Source organism: Felis catus, chromosome A2, assembly GCF_018350175.1.
Source record: "Felis catus isolate Fca126 chromosome A2, F.catus_Fca126_mat1.0, whole genome shotgun sequence".
NCBI classification, from domain to species: domain Eukaryota; kingdom Metazoa; phylum Chordata; class Mammalia; order Carnivora; family Felidae; genus Felis; species Felis catus.
This window is the reverse complement of record NC_058369.1, coordinates 86,220,777-86,240,422: the sequence shown is the minus strand read 5'-3', so window position 1 is coordinate 86,240,422 and position 19,646 is coordinate 86,220,777. Positions and strand designations below refer to the sequence as shown.

The 19,646-nt window shown below is 35.5% G+C and overlaps 1 protein-coding gene across 4 annotated transcripts in view; it reads left to right on the top strand.

Annotated features, from left to right (window-relative positions):
• HGF (hepatocyte growth factor) overlaps window positions 1-19,646 on the top strand; it is a 79,679-nt gene that overhangs the window by 27,567 nt on the left and 32,466 nt on the right. For all 4 annotated transcript variants that reach the window (XM_019814912.2, XM_045041334.1, XM_006929143.4 and 1 more), the window contains 2 exon segments: window positions 14,288-14,462; window positions 17,050-17,177. In XM_019814912.2, the coding sequence (XP_019670471.1) occupies window positions 14,288-14,462; window positions 17,050-17,177 (303 nt within the window).

Sequence of the window (19,646 nt, the reverse complement as noted above, 5' to 3'; positions counted from 1 at the left end):
AGAATATTTCAGAAATATTTCATTACAGGAAAGCTTTTAGTTTGTAAAAGTATACTTGTAGACTATACTCTTATTCAGATGAATGGAAGTTGATATTCTGCAATTCTGGAAAGCATAAGAGATAAGGTTTTGTGAATATTCTTGCTTACATTTATAGCAAAGCATATAATGCAAAAGTAAGACATTTGGTGATGCTTTCAACTGTGGAACAGGTTTATATTGCTGCATAACAATTTGCCAAAATGTAGTGGCTTAAAACAGTACACACTTATTATGCCATAATTTCTGTGGGTCAGAAGTCCAGGCATGACTCAGGTGGATTCTCTGCTTAGGATCTCACAAGGCCATGACCCAGGTGCCCGCCAGACCTACTCTCTCATTTAAGACTCAGTATCCCATTCCAAGTCCAGCAGTTGTTGGCAGAATTCTTGTGGTTACAGCATGGAGGTCCTCAGCTCCGAAACATTGCCTGATGTTTCCTGCTCTACGACCCTCTCCACAACAGAGAATTTTACTTCTTCACGGATAATGGCAGAGTTTTCTGCTAGTTTCAGCCTCTGACCTCTACATTCTCTTTTATTTTTTTTTAATTTCTTAATTTTCAAAATTTTTCTTTATTACACAAATCCTCTAAAAGCCTTAACATTAACTTCAAAATTTAACAATAAATCACAAGATATTTTAGGAAAGAATTTTTGTTTGTCAAGGAGATACAGGGACAAAACAATAGCATGGAATAGGTGTAATATAATGTAATAGACATTTTGAATAGCATGCCACTTGAATATTCATGTGCAATAATGGCAATTTCTAATTAAAGAGCAATAGTTATTTTAAAGCTCTACATACTCTTTTAAAGAGCTCATCTGATTAGCTCAGGGCCACTTGAGGTAAGCTCCCTTTAATTAACTTAAAGTCAACTGATTAGGGACCTGACTTATACCTGCAAAATCTCTTCACTTTTGTTGTACAACATAAGCTGGTTACAGAAGCCTCCAGATTGCTGTCTGTGAAGCCCTCAGGAACACAAAACTCTCATGGGGTCTGTGGACATGGACAGCTTAGAGGCTCAAATTCTAGCTCTTTTACTTCCATATTAATTCTTTCCCCAAATCTTCTGCTTGAGACGTACATGTTACTAAGGAGTTAGTCAAGTTCAAAATCTTACCTTCTCATTCACAATTACTCTTTCTTACTTTCCCGAATAAAACCAAACTGCCCATCCTTCCTGAATTTTATTTTGGTACATTGTCCTGGGGTGTAAAACCTTGGGGAAACTAAACAAAGAGACCTTTGCAAATGCTATATATTCATGCTGCTTATCATTTATGTACTGCTAATAATTACACAACTCTATCTGGAATATATACACACATACGTGCAAGTGTGTTTGTATGTGTGTGTAGGGTACATGTGTATTTATCCCTTAGAATACTATGGTCACAAGAAATTTAAATAAATTTCAAAATATAAAAATCTTTGAGAAAAGTATGATGGGGTTAAGAATAAAAGACTCTCCAACATAAAATACATTAAATTCAAGGGGCACCTGGGTGGCTCAGTTGGTTAAGCGTCCAACTGTTGCTTTTGGCTCAGGTCATGATCTCATAGTTTGTGAGTTGGAGCCCCGCATTGGGCTCCATGCTGACAGTGTGGAACCTGCTTGAGATTCTCCCTCTCCCTCTCTCTGCCCCTCCCCTGCTCACTCTCTCTCTCTCTCTCTCAAAAATAAATAAATAAAGTTAAAAGTTAAAAAAAAATCAAATAACATTCCATGGGTAAAGTGGAATAGAAATACTAATTCAAGGAGAAAAAGAGTTTGATAATATACATTTATCCAAGAACAGGTAGATATCAAATCACTCCATTAATCTTTTTTAAAGTGCAATATAAAAATTTTGGTGTAAAAATGACAGTAGTTAACATACGCTAGAAATCACATCTTTTGCAACTATTTAAACTTACCATAAAAAATGTGGATGTCAACTTAAAAACATGTGGGAGAACATAAATTTTTGTTTTCAAAATTCTCTTAGTAATGGGAATAAAAAAAAAAACAAAAGCAAAAACCAACACACCTCCACCAACTGAAGATCACTATCTATTTCCAGTAATTGGCAGGAGAGTGCTGAGACAGGAGGCAGGTGGGTCTGATAAGAGCTGATTGGAACAGGCCAGTAATGTGAATTAAGGCCGTAAACAGTGAGCATAACAAGGTGAGGAAGGATGTGAATGATACTGAAGAGTCTGAATGTCCAATATGTAATGACAAATTGGATATAGTGGGAAACGAGATAGGGAAAGAGCAAAGTCTTACATATTTCCTAAGTTACTGAGTAGATGATGCATATTTGAGAGAGATGTAACTTTGAGGAGGAAGATAAGAAAGCTAAGTTCTGCTTATGCTGAGATGTAGGTGCTCGATGTCTATGCTCGTAGCACATCCAACTTCAGTCTTTTCTGAAGGTCTTGAAAAGTCATAAGTAAATAGTGACAGAAAAAACTTCTCCAGAACAGCAATTCCAGGGTGCACACAGAAAACCCAAGGAAGATTGTCGGCCCCTTTTGCATAGGAGTTATTCAATAAATATTTACTGACTAGCTCTCATACCTCAAAATTTTTTCTAGATTCTGGGGGTATAGAAGTGAACAGAACACACCAAGGTCTATGATAAAATGAAATTTCAGAGCACTAGCAAGAACTAGTAAAGTAAAAGCTGACATTGCCGTGACATTGGCATATTCACACCTTTCAGAGCCAAGGTTTTGATGACTGCTATCTGTTCCTTTTATTTGTTAAAAGCTGAATGAGCCACAAATTAGTTCCTGTCACTTTGCTCCCAACCTTTTAATCTTAGAATCAGTGGACGTATCCCCGAAAGTGAAGGATGAATGTTGCTCATCACCTGACAAATGTGGCCGGGACAGGCCTTCTCAGTAAACCTTTGCGCCATGTTCCTCAGAAAGCGATTTCTACCCAAATGGCAACAGTTCACAAACATCTTGGCTATATACCTTTTAAAAAATATATTACAGGGACGCCTGGTGGCTCAGTCAGTTAAGCGTCCGACTTCGGCTCAGGTCATGATCTCATGGTTCCTGAGCTTGAGTCCCACATCGGGCTCCATGCTGACAGCTCAGAGCCTGTAGCCTGCTTCGGATTCTGTGTCTTCCTCTGTCTCTTCCCCTCCCCCGCTCATGCTCTCTCTCTCTCTCTCTCTCTCTCTCTCTCAAAAATAAATAAACATTAAAAAAAAATTTTTAGGGGCGCCTGGGTGGCACAGCCGGTTAAGCGTCCGACTTCAGCCAGGTCACGATCTCGCGGTCCATGAGTTTGAGCCCCGCGTCAGGCTCTGGGCTGATGGCTCGGGGCCTGGAGCCTGTTTCCGATTCTGTGTCTCCCTCTTTCTCTGCCCCTCCCCCGTTCATGCTCTGTCTCTCTCTGTCCCGAAAAAATAAATAAACGTTGAAAAAAAAATTTAAAAAAAAATTTTTTTTAAATATATGACAGTTGTATTTGACAATTAATACCTCAATAAAGCTGAAAAATGGTTTCAAAATTTTATGAATAGACTGTGTCCTTCTGAATGCATAGGGAACAGTATAATGTGCATGTCTAATTTTCTACTAAGAATCATTGAATCAAAAGCACAGGGGTAGAAAAGAGGGAATTGAATACTTTAAAGTTGCCGTAAGGTTTAATCATACTTAAGCTCTGGAACCACACGTGATGTAGTATGGAGTGGGCAGATCATCTGAAGGGGCAAGTTTAAAGTCCAGGTGCTGCATCATGAAGCTTTCCATTTCTGAGTCAATAGGGTTTCTATCTCCGTCAATCAGTGCAGAGACTTCCTAAAGGAGGGAATATGAAGAAACTCAAGGGCAGATCCCATCTTCTGGAGGTTAGTTATCCTCATCCAGAGAGACCAGATGCTCATAGTTCTTCAACATCACATCCCTGTACAAAGCCCTTTGAGCAGGGTCCATGCTTTCCCACTGCTTCTGAGAGTATTCTGTGGCCACACCCCTGAATGTCATCCCATTTCTTACTCCTATTTTGTCTTCTTTCTACTCTACCGGGCTTTCTTCTCCAGCAACATGAGCACAGGCAAAGCAATCATTCCAGGGGTCAGTGTCACTCAAATTTAGTTTTGGGTCAAATCCATCATTGCCATGTTGAGGTAGGCCCACTGAGTCCCATAAGGGGAATCATTTCACCAATTTATCCTGAGAAACTCTGAGTTGAGTGAGCAGAACTGCATATAAGTGAATTCTAAAATGGCGGCTTGAAGGGGCTAGTGGGTGTCTTTATCAATCTTCTCCCTTAAAAATTCCATGACCATCTTTCACATGTATTCCACAGAGTGATCTTTGCTCTGCACTATCCACTTCTGGTTCTACCTGGCTATATAACTTTTAACAGATTTCCAAGTGTATGGAATTTTAGACATTGCAAATATATAACAAGATTGGGAGTCCTGTATAATACCTGAGTGAAATTCTGATTTTCTTATGGTTTTCCACTATAATAACTTTATATTCTGAATAACAGTTCCACAGATTAGTTTACTGCTTTTTAGAGAGAAATAATAATATTTGTTGGGACTAATTATATTTTTCTGAAGTGAAAATGCTTCTCTGGCAATTGAAAAGCTATAATTTGGTTGATTGTCATAGAAAATCTTCTCGATTATTTAAATCAGTTATTCACAAACTTCTTGGACTGAAGATATCTTTACATTCTTTACCATTATTAAGAGCCCCAAATTGTGTATGTGAGCTATACGAATCTATATGTACTGCATTAGAAATTAAAATGTAAATTTAAAGAATATTAATTCATTAAAATAGTGACAAGCTCATTGGATGCTAATAAATACAACATATTTAAAATGAAAACTATATTTGTCAGAAAAATAGGGAGAACAATGGCAGTGTTTTAGATTTTCTGCAAATTCAGATTTTTTACAAATTTCTTCAATTGATACCTTAATTAGAAGATGGCTTTGTGTTTCGCATTTGCTTTTGCATTCAGTTTTCTGGAACGTTAAACCTCAAGTGCTCTAGGAATTTCACTGTATAAAACACAAATGACATGTTAGAATTGTCCTAATAGAGTGTTTTGATCTCCGAGATCCCCCAAAGGACCTCTGGAACCCCAGGTGTTCCTCTGCAAACAGCTTTTTTGCTACATGTCAGACCTGTAAGGCTGATGTGGTCCCATTAGGATATACATTAACTAGCATATACCTGTTGGATGGTCAAATTGTTTTCCAGTTCTCACCAAGAGCAAATCACCTGGTTGGAGATTTCTATCATCTATCACCTTTTTCTGATTTTCTTCTTTTATCCTGTAGGATGGTCTGGTCTGCTTTTCAAGCTCTCTTTTGTATGACTGATACCACCATTACATCTAAGGTTCAAAAACCTAGAATGACCCTAGACATGATCTTTCCTTCACTCCTCGCCTTTGACCCACCACTGTCAATTTTATTTTGTATATACCTCTCAAATCTAACCATTTCACTCTCTCCTTTTTCCATTAGTGTTATTTTTCTTCTTGAATATTTAAATTGCCTTCTGAAAGGAGATGAATCCATATTCACTAGTTTTTCCCTTCAATCCCTTCTTCATACTACAAACAGAATGATATAAAAATCTGAGTATATCATTTCCCATCCCTAGCAACACACACACACACACACACACACACACACACACACACACACACCAGTTAAAAACCTTTCAATGATTTCCTTCTACCTTAGAACAAAGACAAAACAAAACCATCTTTTACTTCCCTACCCATATCTCTAACCTCATATACTACCACATTTCTCTCCAAGGTTCTCTATTCCAGCCAGAATAGCTTACTTCCTATGCTTCATATTTTCTATATTCTCATTTATATTTCTTTCACCCCTAACTTCTTCTCTGCCTTGAAAATTTTTTATTCTTTTTCACCCAGTTGACAGCTACTAATTGCTGAAATTTCCACTCAGTTACTATTTCCTCAGTTAGCATTTCTTCATCTGACTTCTCTGACTTGGTCAAATTCCTCAGTATATATTTATACCATAATAAACCTCTCCTATGTGCTTCTCAGAGCCTTGTCTTTACATTTGTTTTTGAAATTATTTGATTAATAGCTCTATCAAAATTTGTAAGCTCCATCAAAACACAGATCATGTCTCTTTTTGGGTCAGCACATTGCCTTAGACAAGACAGGGATTCAACAAGCATTTGTTGAATGAATGAATGTTACATTCCTATATAGTGGTAGTTTTTCATTTGTGTGTGTTTGTGCATGTGTGTATGTGTGTCTCCTGGAATGTCTTTTATGCTTCTAGATTTTCATATGACAACTTAGCTTTTCTCAGATATTGTCATGCATGAAGATTTGTTTCATGCTTTCTTCCTATCACCTCAACTCATCCTGAACTCATCCTGAGGTTTCATGCTTCCCTGAGATACTTTTGTTCATTTGTTGTTAGTTGTCGGGAGGGCTTTTTCTTTACCAAAAAATAGACATATTTTGTCATGTTTTGCCTTATTTTTCTCCTCCACTTTCTTCTTTTTTTAAAATTCTAGACACATATGTGTCCAGAGCCATTTTATTTATTTTTAACAGCTTTACTGTGGTGCAATTAATATAAACTGTACATATTTAATGTATACAATTTGATTGATTTGATCATATGCATATACCCATGAAACCATCTCCACAATCAAGGTAATAAACACATCAATGATTTCCAAAACTTCTTCCTGCCATTACTCTCCTTTTTTTAATGTATGTGTATGAACATTTAACTTGAGATCTACTCTCAACATTTTTTTTTTTTTAGTATACAGTGTCGCACTGTTAACCACAGGTACTATGTTGTTCAGATCTCTAGGTCTCTATAATTTACTCATTTTGCGTAACTAAAACTTTATACCTATGAAACAACTCTCCATTTCAGAAATGTTACCTAGGCAGATCTTTGATAGCTAAGATTTCTATTCAAAGTATTGTTATAGACTGAACTATGCACCCACCTCCTGCCATACACACACACACACACACACACACACACACACACGCACGCACACACACACACACAAATTCATACATTTAAGCCTTAATCTTCAGTGTGACAGTATTTGGAGATAGGGCATTTAGGTGGTAATTAAGGTTAAATGAGATCACAAGTGTGGGACCCCAATCTGATAGGATTAGTGGCCTTATAAGTAGAATAAGAGATCTCTCTCTCTCTCTCTCTCTCTCTCTCTTTCTCTACTGCTTATGAGCACACAGCAAGAACGTGGCCATCTACAAGCCAGGAAGGTACTCTCACTAGAAACCAACTTGGCTGGCACCTTAATGTTTGACTTCCTAGCCTCCAGAATTGTGAGAAATACATTTCAGTTGTTTTTAAGTCTGTGGTATTTTGTTATGGTGGCCCAAGCAGACTAATACAGGTGTGTTTGACAATAAATAAAAAGAATCCTTCCTTCTAGTAATCAATCTACACTGGTGTGGTTTTAAGAGAATATCTAACCTTGTAAAATTGAGTGTGTTTATATGTTTGGAAAAGAATGTTAGCACATTATTTTCTTTCTTAAAGAAAGCTGTTTATTTCTCAGAACTTGTTATTTTATCCAAGGCTAGAACAGAGATTCATAGAAATGAAATCTCATTGTATTCTGAGTCAGACAAAAACAATGCCATCAATACCCTCTCTCAGGGGAAAGATCTTATACTTGGAGGTCTTTTTCAAGTCATCTTCTAAGGAATAAGAGTATAGAACTGAAGACCTTTCGTGAAAGTGTTGTCTCTTGAGGATTTTATACCAGTAAAGGCTTGGATAAAGTCCAAAGAAAAGTTTCAGATAGGAATTCTAGGCTCATAGGGAAAGCAAACGTGCAAGCAATTTGAGGTTTGTACTTTGGAGTCTTTATACTACTTTCCCATGTCAATTTTAAAACAAGAAGCTCTTTAAATTTTCATTGAGCCTGATCCTGCCATTTGCGGACCAAAGAGCACAAGTCTGTTGATGGGAGAATAGCTTTACACACTGTTCCCAATCTCTAGGGACCACCATAAAGTAAATCCTATGTTTCAGTTGCTCTTCAGTAGCTGAAGTGGGAATAGAAGTGAGTTGTGCAGAAGTATTCCAAGGAATAATGAGGTATTTGTCCAATGGCCTGTGGAGCAACTTGCTCCTAGCTATAGGCAAAGCAACAGCAACAGTGTATCACCACTGGGATATCTAGATTTTGGGGGAGAAGGGGGACTGTAAATGTCAGGGTTTACTTATCCTTCATGGGAAGCTTATGGAACTCTGTGCATGGCTGTCTGTAATATGCATGTGCACTTGTATTCTCCAGTTGCCTTTCACAGACCTCCATCAGGGCTCTGAAGTTTCTCGGCAAAAACTCAGCAAGACTTCCACAGAGAAAATGGATCAGATTCATTATTTGTCATCTTATTCTAGTGGTCTTTCTGTTGGGTGGCAGGATGTCTGTCCCAAGCATCACATAACAGTTAATGTTCATTCTCTCAGAAAATCTATTCAAACCTTAAAGTCCCCACCAGATATTATAGCAATCAGATCATAACACATCCATACCAGCAAAGTGAAATTAATGTTCCAAGAGGCACCCATTATATTTGATTATGTTGTAAAGAACAGTGCAAAATTTCAGTAGTCAATGTTGTTTTTATAAAAAGCATTTCCAAACAGAAAACTTTATGTCACTCATCAAAGAAAAAACATTTCTTCACTCATAGGTCATGAAAGATCATACAACTATCTTTACATGTGCTTCCAAAGGGTGGCCACCACTGGCACACCTGAAAAAAATGCTTTATTTGTGAGAAGCTCTCTTATTTGTGAGTTTCTCGGATTTTTCAGTGTGCTTGGTAGACACAAAATTGCAAAAATGTTTGTATATATGAAGATATACACATGTTGCCTTGGCTAAACTTGATCAACTGTAGCTGATATTTAGGGACGTTTCTGTGCTGCTTTTCTTTACCACTTTGGCCACGGGAGACCTCAAAATCTTCCCTTATTCAGGTCCCATGTTATAAAGTATTAAGTCCAGAGGAATAGCTTTCCCAAAATTTAATAGCTTTTTCCAAATCAACTGGCATGAAACATTTGTTTTGTTTCATGTTTTGGTATTTATACAGTAGGACAGGTAAAGGAGTCTATTTTATTACAGTTCAGGAATAATTCATCTTGTTTGAGTAGGAAATATGTACGTAGGCAATAAAGAAGGAACATTTGTATCACAGTTAAATGGTCTATGAAAAATCATTCACATGATCCTCATCAGATAATATGTGTTCAACAGCTGTATGGAATTTCATAATAACTCCTATTTAGTGGTGAAAATTAGTTACCTTGTTGTACTAATATATCTTTTTTTGGCCTATGATATTTATTCTATACATTTTCACCAGAATTATATAGCTTTTCTTTATGAAGGCACTTTTAGCAGTTGAATGTCGAATGGGATAAATACAGACTCACGAACTTCAGAGAGCACTTTTTGAAGAAAAATATTATCTCAATACTGCTAGTTTGCAGTTAAAATCATAACCATCAAATTGCTTGAGGTATATATTTCAAAGTTATGGATACTTATTAAAATAAAAGTAAACAAAAAGAATACTATTAATTATATTTTTTTATATCTTGTTGAGGCCTGTCTTAGTTCGGGCTGTTACAACAGAATACTATGGACTGGGTGGCTTATAAACAACAGACATTTATTTCTGACAGTTCTGGAGGCTGAGAGGTCAAAGATCAAAGTACTAGAAGATTCCTCACATGGTGGAAGGGGTGAGGGAACTCTGTGGTGTCTTTTTTATAGGGGCACTGATCCCATTCATGAGGCATCTGCCCTTATGACCTAAGCACCTACCAAAGACCCCACGTCCTAATACCATGACATTTATGATGAGGATTTCAACATATGAATTTGGGGGAGACATAAATATTCAGTCCGTAGAAAAGCCTAATGAAAAGTTATATTTATTCTGTACTATGTTGTATTTTTATTAATGTGCAGTAATTTCTGTAATTTCCAAAGGTTTGAGTTTCCACCTCCAAATTAGAATCTGTTAAATAATCCAAATTGTTTACAACAAATCCAAAATTGTGGGTTTTATTTACTCATTTTAACTAACACTGTCTTTAAGTGAGTATTTGGTGGCTCCTTAAATTTATATCAAAGTTTTTAAATTATACTAATGGAAGTTTAGAAAAAAAAACTTTTCAACAAAATTGTCCCAATGAGGATTTTATGATTGCTACTTTTAAAAGTGAAAGAATCTTTAACTAAATCTTTTTTGAGGAAACTTTGCAGTTGAGGTACAAAGTTAGTACCAACAATTAGGTCTCTAAACTTGACACTGGGATTTTAGTGGATGAATCAGCAGTGAAATGTCTTCCACAATATCCACAATATTCTTATTCAAGGAGTCCTTTTTTTTTTTATTTAGGGTTTTTGAAATTTGAAAACTTTTCTCTCAAATTAGGAAAATTTTCATCTTTGACTAGCTTTAAAATTTTACGATTCCTCTTAATATTTTCTTTTTTTTAAGTTTTTTGAATTTATTATTTGAGAGAGTGTGTGCATGAGTGGGGGAGGGGAGGAGAGAAGGAAGGGGGGAGAGAGAGAGAGAAAGAGAGAGAGAGAGAGAGAGAGAGAGAATCCCAAGAAGGCTCCACACTGTCAACGTGGGGCCTGACTTGAGGCTTGAATGCACGAACTGTGAGATCATGATCTGAGCTGAAATCAAGAGTGGGGCGCTAAACCTAAAGAGCCACCCAAGTATCCCATCTTGTTAATATCTTCTAAACGTGAACATGTGGTTACTCATTGAATTTTCTAGGTATTGAGTTCCTCATGAATTATGATAATATTTACTTAATTATCTCCCATTTTACAAAAAAAAGTTCAATTAAAATTGTTTTGACATTAAGTCTCTATGTATGGTTTCAAATTTTAACTGTCATGGGTTATTTCTGCAAAATGTCACTTTACAAAGGTATTTATGAAAAAAAATGAAGATCCAATTATTCTTGTCTAATAACACATTCTAGAAATTATATTTGTTTTTAATCTTATATTGATATCGTAGTGTCCAAGGAGCAGAGTTTGGTAATTTCTGATGGGCTCAGCCTCTAGCTATGTTCTCAGTGAGATGTGATGGACACATACCTAAGCAAAGGCAGGTGTGATTGACATTGAAAATCGTCAAGTTTGGGTTTTTTGATTACATATTCACGATGTTAGAGTAATACTTGAGAAAAATGGGACAGTAATAAATAAAACCAAACACACACAAATACATAGGAAAGCAAGACAGTAGAAGTACACAAGACAGGCAATCAGGTCTCTGAGAAGAGCAGTTGAAGTACTTTTGTTCTGTGCCCTGACTCTGACTTTACTGCCGTGGCCTGGGTGCTGCATCCTGAGGTCACAAGTTTGCTTCCCAGGAACTTGTGCCCAACAGGTCGGGGATTAAAAACTTTTCTTCTTAAAATGTTAAGCTAATAAATTGATAGGTCTCTGGAGGCATTTGTTTTTGTCTTTTATCACATCATAGTTTTGTAACTAGATATAAAATATGTCAGTACCAGCTTGACCTTTTAACTGTCTAAAGTTATCACCTTTTAAAGATGTGCCCCGGCCCCCCAACTCAGTATTCTCAACTCATTTAACAGTTAACTCAAATAATGAGAAATACAGTTGCTTGTTGGTATTTCTTTTGATAAAATATAGTTCCTGAGGATGTATAAAATCCATCTTACTGTCTATTCCATCAAATAACTTTAATATTAAAATCATAAAGGACTTGGTTAAGTAGCACTTTTTCTATACAAGTCATTTCTTCCAGGCCAATAATTTTTATTCTTCCTAAATCACTGTATGTTACCAGTATCAGTATACATTAATTCTCAGAAATCAACTCTCAATGACCACTTTACAGATCAATCTCTGGACATTTTACTTATCTCCATTTCAAGTTCCTTTTAATTTAAGGTATTTCTGAGACAATTTTTTATTCCCTAAAGTAGATATATATAAGCTGCCAAGGGGCACCTGGGTGACTCTGCTGGTTAAGCATTGACTCCTGATTTCTGCTCAGGTCATGATCTCACAGTTGGTGAGTTTGAATCCTGCATCGGGCTCCATGCTGACCTAGTGGAGCCTGCTTGGGATTCTCTCTCCCCCTCTCTCTCTCTCTGCCCTTCTGGCTCTCTGTCTCTCTTTCAAAATAAATAAACTTAAAAAAATAAAAATAAAAAATAAAAGTGTGGAAGAGATACATAAGAAATAAAAGCATATTTTAAAAAGAACTGTTATTAGAAGGGCAATTCATGGAAATCTGTTTATACAACCTAGTCCAGTGGTTGAAGTGGTCACTAATTAATCTTCCTCCTTTTTCACGGAGTTTCATAGAATAGCGCCAAACTGAGGCTCCACTTGGTTTGCATGGAAGTCAATGAAATAAAACATTAAGTCCCATAAGGTGGTGATTATTTGTAAGAAATAAATAAATTTAAATAAAATTGAGGAGCCATTTAAAAAGAATTTACACTATTAAATATGGAACTTTTATAGACACCCTTAGACTCTGAAGACACGTCTAATTCTGAATTCTTTTGAGAAATGATATATATAATTCGAGAATGCATGAATCAAAGATATTTATTCAAATCCGAAGCTGTTGTAGAGTGTGGCAATGTGAGTTTTATCCAGAAGCATCATTAATGACCATTTAGATTGTAAAGGAAACTGAGGAGTTTACATTACTTTACTCTATTGAACCATAAACATTTTCATGATATGTTGAGAAGGTGTGTGGATTTTAGTTGCTCCTTAAATATTTTCAGTTTCACTACTGAATTAAAATTAGTGAAATTTTAATTTTGCACTTTTTATACTTTGTTACTGAGATTTTTATGATCTGCATGGAATGTGGTAAGCATTATATTTGGACTAGGAAAAAAGCATGAAATAAATCTGCCTAGGAACAATTGATTTCTTTTAATGCCAACAAATTGATTAAAACATTAACATAGCTTAGAATATATTTATTATACTGGTTAATGCCATTACCAACTTTTGTATGTATTTAAACAAACTAATTTTCGGCATAATTGTATAGCCATTTCAGAAATACTGTCTATTCAGCATATGTTAGTTATAGCGACATATGGAAGTAAAATGCCTTTAAAAATTTTTTCAAAAATATACTATTTTAGTATTTGAATGAAAATAAACTTGGAATGGAGATAGTAATAACAATAAATTGACTTAAAACAGTGTCAACACTAAGCAATTTTATTTTTGAAAGAAAGAGAGAGAGAGAGACCGCGAGCAAGTGGGGGATGGGCAGAGAGAGAGAGAGAAAGAGGGAGAGAAAATCCCAAGCAGGGTCCACGCTGTGTGCACAGAGCCTGACGTGGGGCTTGAACTCACAAACTATGAGATCATGTCCTGAGCCAAAATCAAGAGTCAGACTCTTAATAACTGAGTCACCTAAATTGATTTTTTAAAAGATAGCTGCTCTGTAGATCAACTTTTCCCTTTCTTACTTTTTTTATGACCAAACTTACAGCATAGTGCTTTTTAATTTCCCTGATTGTTCACTATAGTACTCATAGATATTTTTTCAATTTCTAAAGTAAGAAAAGTGATTATAAAATATATAAAAATCAATAAATAGAAAGATTGTACATCTAATATTAATGAATGAATAGACAGAATCAGGAAATTTAAGTGCTATTAGATGACGTTCTTTCAAACTAGGCTAGATAAAGTCAAGCTAGAATATTCTTTTTTTAAATGTTTATTTATTTTTGAGAGAGAGAGAGAGCATGCATGCTCTCAGGGGAGGAGCAGAGAGAGGGAGACACAGAATCTGAAGCAGGTTCCAGGCTCCTTGCTGTCAGCACAAAGCCTGATGCAGGGCCTGAACTCACAAACCGCAAGATCATGACCCGAGCCAAAGTTGGACATTTAACCTACTGAGCTGCCCAGCCGCTCCTAGAATATTCTGTTTCATGAGCAGAGAAATTCTATAGTTGAGTCCACCATGTTAACTCACTCCTTTAGGCTGAGTGAGAGAGCAATAATGATAACTGAAATAATATTCTACTCAATTATTATAAAAACCTATGTGACAGAATACCTTAGTAATCCATATGCAAAAGAACATTAAGAGATGGATGAAAGATTTAAAGATTGTACTTAAGTTTAATGCTGTTTTTACCACTAGCTCACAGTACTATGAATGACACAGATGTGCCTATGGAAACAACTGAATGCATTCAGGGTCAAGGAGAAGGTTACCGGGGCACCATCAACTCCATCTGGAATGGAGTTCCATGTCAGCGTTGGGATTCCCAGTATCCTCACCAGCATGACATAACTCCTGAAAATTTCAAGTGCAAGTGAGTATATTAGGCACATATAAATTTCAGCAGGCTCTCAGGAGACGAGGAAGAATGGTGACTCTAATAATTCCTGTGTTAGTAATTCTTAAACTTTAGTGTGCCTAGAGATAATCAGGAGTTAAAACGCAGATTCATCCACGCAGATATTTTGATTCCTTAGATATGAGATTTGGACCTCAAATATGCATTTTAATAAGCACTCTAGGTGAGTTTTGAATCAGATAGTTGAAGTACCATATTTTGGAAAACACACCTCTAGGTTTCTGATCACAGCTTTGTTTTTGCAGGTACATTTCATAACTCATTTAAGGATAATGATAGCCAGCCAAGTTTCAAGCTAGTGCCTTCTTAAAATTTCACACTAATTTTAGGGGAGATTACATTTTTTTTCTTTTACAAAAAGAGGCATGCCTTCATTTCAATCAACATTGTAAACTGATGTGTTTTCGGCCTTGAAGAAATATTATTTTTAAAGTCTCAAATGAATGTTTTCTGCTGTTTCTAGATTCCCTTTGAAGAGTAGGAAAGTAAAACAATTATTTAGATGAATCAAGCCAAAGAAACTGCCCTTGAATATCAATTATATTGCCGCTATGTGCCTTCTCCATGGCTGTTTTTTTTCACCGCTTGACTTTTGCTGGACAGAACAGCCACAATGCCATGTGTTTTTAAATTGTCCACCTTGTTATGAGGAACATAAAATGATTGCTTTTGAAATTTATAACACACGTGCCATTCATAGTGGCTTTGCCGAAATAGCACCTATAAATAACGTATATTGGCTTTATGTAATTGGCTTTTAATAAGAGAGCTTAACATTTCAAGATGGAGAATTATGAGCATGAGTTGGCCCATCCACTGGAGAGAGGAGATATTTTATAGGTTCGTTGCTTGTTTTAGCTAATTTAATGTATTTGCTTAGATAGTAAAAACATAAATATTTTTTTCATTATTTTATAATAACAAATGTTTACTTGTTATTGTGGGTTTGCTTCCCTCATTTACTTCAGAGCAATTCTCTGTGCTCCTGACCCATGTGTTTCACACCTCAGAAGTAAATACCAAAGTAGAGAAAGCAAAGAGAATGAGAAGAGATTAGTTAAGAGGCACAAAGGAGACAGTGTCCATGCCATTCACATGTTTTGTTAATTTCTAATGAATGGTGATAATACTCAAGTAAAAAACTGTGTATGTACAAATACTCAAAAGAATTTAACTAGGCAATTATTCATCTAAAAGAGCAAATTTGTGTAAAATTTATGTAAAACTCAATTCGCATATTTTATACTGGCACACATTTTTAAAATATAAGTATAAATTGGTTAAAAGAAATAAAAGATTTTCTTCATAATAATTTTATCATTTCATAAGAAGGCTAATGGCTTTAATAAGGGTTGTAACTATGATCGCTTGCTATGCAGTGGCTTTAGCTATTAGCGATCACTGGTCTCACGATCTTACATAACCCAGTTTGTATCAGGACCTGTTTTGACTAGATAACTTACTAACTTGTTAGTTTTATAACTGAACTCAAGTTTCTTCCTTAAAAAAAAAAAACAAAAAACTTCTCTGTTTCTAATGGTGAACATGAATATTACTAAAATTGTACGTCTGATTGGACCTAAGTGATACAAAGAATGCAGTTTCCAATAGATTGAATATTAATCTTGTGAAATTATTTGTCAGGGTGTCTCTAAAGAGAAAGCTTATGTTTGATTCAAATTTGAGAGCATTTGCTTGAGAGAGCAAACCATAAATTACATGTCTTATGTAATGTGAACCTTATATTAAGGTAAAATTCTTTTATATATAGGGAATATTAATATAGACTTTTTCCTGATTAAGCACTTTAAGTGTCTATCAAATCACTGCTAACATAAAGGATGTCTATGCAATACACTGACGATTTCTCCAACAGTTAGGGTTTCTATAGAATTAAGAGAATGTTTTACAGAAATATTTATAAGATTTTATAAGACTTATAAGATTTATAAGATTTGAGATCACTTTTATAAATCAATAAAGCAGCATTCTGGAATGGAAAGAAATGTAAGCAGCAAATTAAATCAAAGGAATACAGAATTCAAGAAAAAGAAAGCTATTGTGTTTTTGTGTGTGTGTGTGTGTGTGTGTGTGTGTGTGTGTGTGTCAAATGTTTGGATAGGTAGAACTTTCATTTTAAATGAGAGATACATGCTGTTTCTACATTATATATCGGCCGTGAAAACACAAAAATAATAGGCCAGTGTTTACAAATTATAATAGTTGAGAGTCCAGGCGTTGAGAATGAGTAAGAAAAATGAAGTGGTGCTATTTTTCCCTTTCATGAGGCAGTAGTGTTTGTATGGAAGTCTAGGCCTGTGGCATGAAAAGAATACTGACCTCTGACAGCCTTTATTTCAGTCATATGGGCGGTGTCAGTTGTGTATACTGAATTCTAAATTGTTATAACTCTCCTAAATCTAAAACTTAGAACTCTGTTTATAAACATGCATGCATTCGGGGATTCTAGAAATGTAATAGTGCTTGTTTCCCCATTTGTAAGAACTCAGGCAATTTGCATTAACGCGCTTATTCTCAATAGGGACCTACGAGAAAATTTTTGCCGAAATCCAGATGGAGCTGAGTCACCCTGGTGTTTTACCACTGATCCAAACATCCGAGTTGGCTACTGCTCCCAAATTCCAAAATGTGATGTGTCGAGTGGACAAGGTAATAGCTGACATTTTCAGGGTGGGCACGATTAATTTCAGGGTTAATGCCTAAAGGGAGAACACATTTCACAGCGGAGGACCTACTTCTCGTTGCACTGGTTTTTTTGCTGGTTTGCAAACAAAATCACCAAGTCTGCAGTTGAATTTCTTTTACACGTTCATTTGTTCAACTTTTATTTGTTTATTTGAGTGCATACTAGTGTCAGGCACAGTTTTAGACACTGGGGATATACTAGTGAGCAAATCAAAATTCTCTCACTCCATGGGACTCCAGAAATTCCCGCAAACAGACAACGAAAATAAATAAGCAAAAGGGAAGTGGGAATGATAAGTTCGTTTGTGTAAATGCTAGAGGGAAAAATGTCCCAGAGGTAGAGGAGACGGTGTTGCTATTAGATTTTAATGGTATGGGAAGCTCTTACATATCAAGGGAACATTTAAGCAGGACCTCAAAGGGATGAGGGAGCATCATGTACCATGTGCATGTATCTGTAAATAGCGTTCTAGGTAGAGGAAACCGCAAGTGAAAATGCCATGAGATGGGACAGTGCTTGAAAAGGGAAAGGAAAGAAACACCACATCACTGTGGCTGGTACAGAACAAGCAAGGGAGACCATAGCAGAGGATGTGGTTAGAAAACAGTTGGGCTAAAATCACATATGCCTGGTAGGAATTGGAAGGATTTACACTTTTACTCTGAAAGAGAAGGGACTCTGTTGTGGGGTTCTGAAAGATGTAGATGATCCGTCTGGTTTCAATTTTAACAAATGAGTATGGCTGCATTACAGAAAACAGCTAGAGATTCTAACAAGGGCCAAAACAGGAGGATCCATTGCATGTTTTCAGTAATTCAGTAAAAAGAGGAGAGCGATATGGAACTGGGTGTTAGCAGTGGAGATGATGTGTAGCAATGGGGTTTGGGATAAACCACCACTGACTTGTAAACATAGATGCCATTGAAGATAATTGTTTCAGGAAGCAGTAGTACAGAAAAGTTAAAATGATTTAGGTTTAAAAAAGAAATCATTTGTCAAAGATTAATAATAATGTTGAAATCTGGGCATTTACTAGTACATAATGAATTCAGGGTTATGATTTTTAAGCAATCATATTCTTTCCCATAAATTTAATCATGGTCAGTCCTAAATCATCCCAAGCCAAATTTAAAGTTCATCTCATAGATTTATTGTCCTATACATCTCCCATCCTTTAACTTTTTCTGCAGTGTCTTTTTTTTTATGAACAATTCTGAAAAGTTATAGAGGGAGGAGGGGTTGAGTCTCTTTTCAGTCAATTTCACTGTTCTTTGGCAGATTTCAAAGGTCATTTGGAAATAAAGTTGAAACCAGTGTTTAAGTGAGGTTTAGTACCAGCTGGATATTCTTTGTCCCTGTCTTGTTCATGTAAACAAGCACTGCTAATTTGAGATAGAGGCAAATGAAAACAATTGTTTAAAAGGCTTCTTATGTATGTTAAACTGCTTTTATAGCCATATATATCACTTACCAAAGGGTCAAGTAATAAATAGAGAATTTTAGATTCTAAAAGTTAAGCTGATGATGTTGCTTATCTAATAAATCTACAAATTAATAGATGAAGAAATTAGTTTCAGTTTTGTGAATTCAGATAGCTTGCCTAAATTCTCAAATAGCACAGCTGGGATTGAATATAACCTTCCTTGAAATGATCTTTCATTACTTTAAAAAATATATTATTTTTAACAATATATTATACCTGATAAGTGCAACATTGTGTTAAGCTCTGTAGGGCAAGTTAAAAACCAAGTCCTACTTAAGAGACACTGTTAAGCCAATTCGACATATAGCTGTGAAATTATAATGGTTATGCCATTATATGATACTGCCAAGCTAATCATTGGCATTGTTAAATATGTGGTATGTGTGCATGCATGCACATAAACACACACAGAAGGATGTTGTTATATTTTCCATGTAACAGAAAATACAAACATGTATAGACTGTTTGTTATTAGAAAAGATTTTCCTAAATATTGAACATCTGAATTAGCATACAATCAAATGCTCTTCCAATTAAATATTGAATAACTCTATTGAAAACTAAAAACTGAAATTACAGACTTTCTTCAAAAATGCTTTTCAAACACAACTTATTAGATTATATAACACACACTATAAGCAGTAAACAGGATGCAATTCATAGCTTTAAGTACCTGTATCAATATCATAAATAATGAAGACAAGTAAATGAAATTTCAAACTTAAGAGTTGGGGAAAAAATAAACCAAAAGCAGTAAAAAGAATATAACCAAGTTAGAGCAAACATTAATAAGGTCTAGAACTAATGAATAAAGCAAAATAATGGTTCTTTGAAAAAAATTAACAAAATAGATAGTCATCAGCTAGTGAAAAAAAGAAGACAAAATATAAGAAAAAAAGACAAAAATATAAAATAATAATCATCAAAGGGAAATAAGCATTGAAACAGA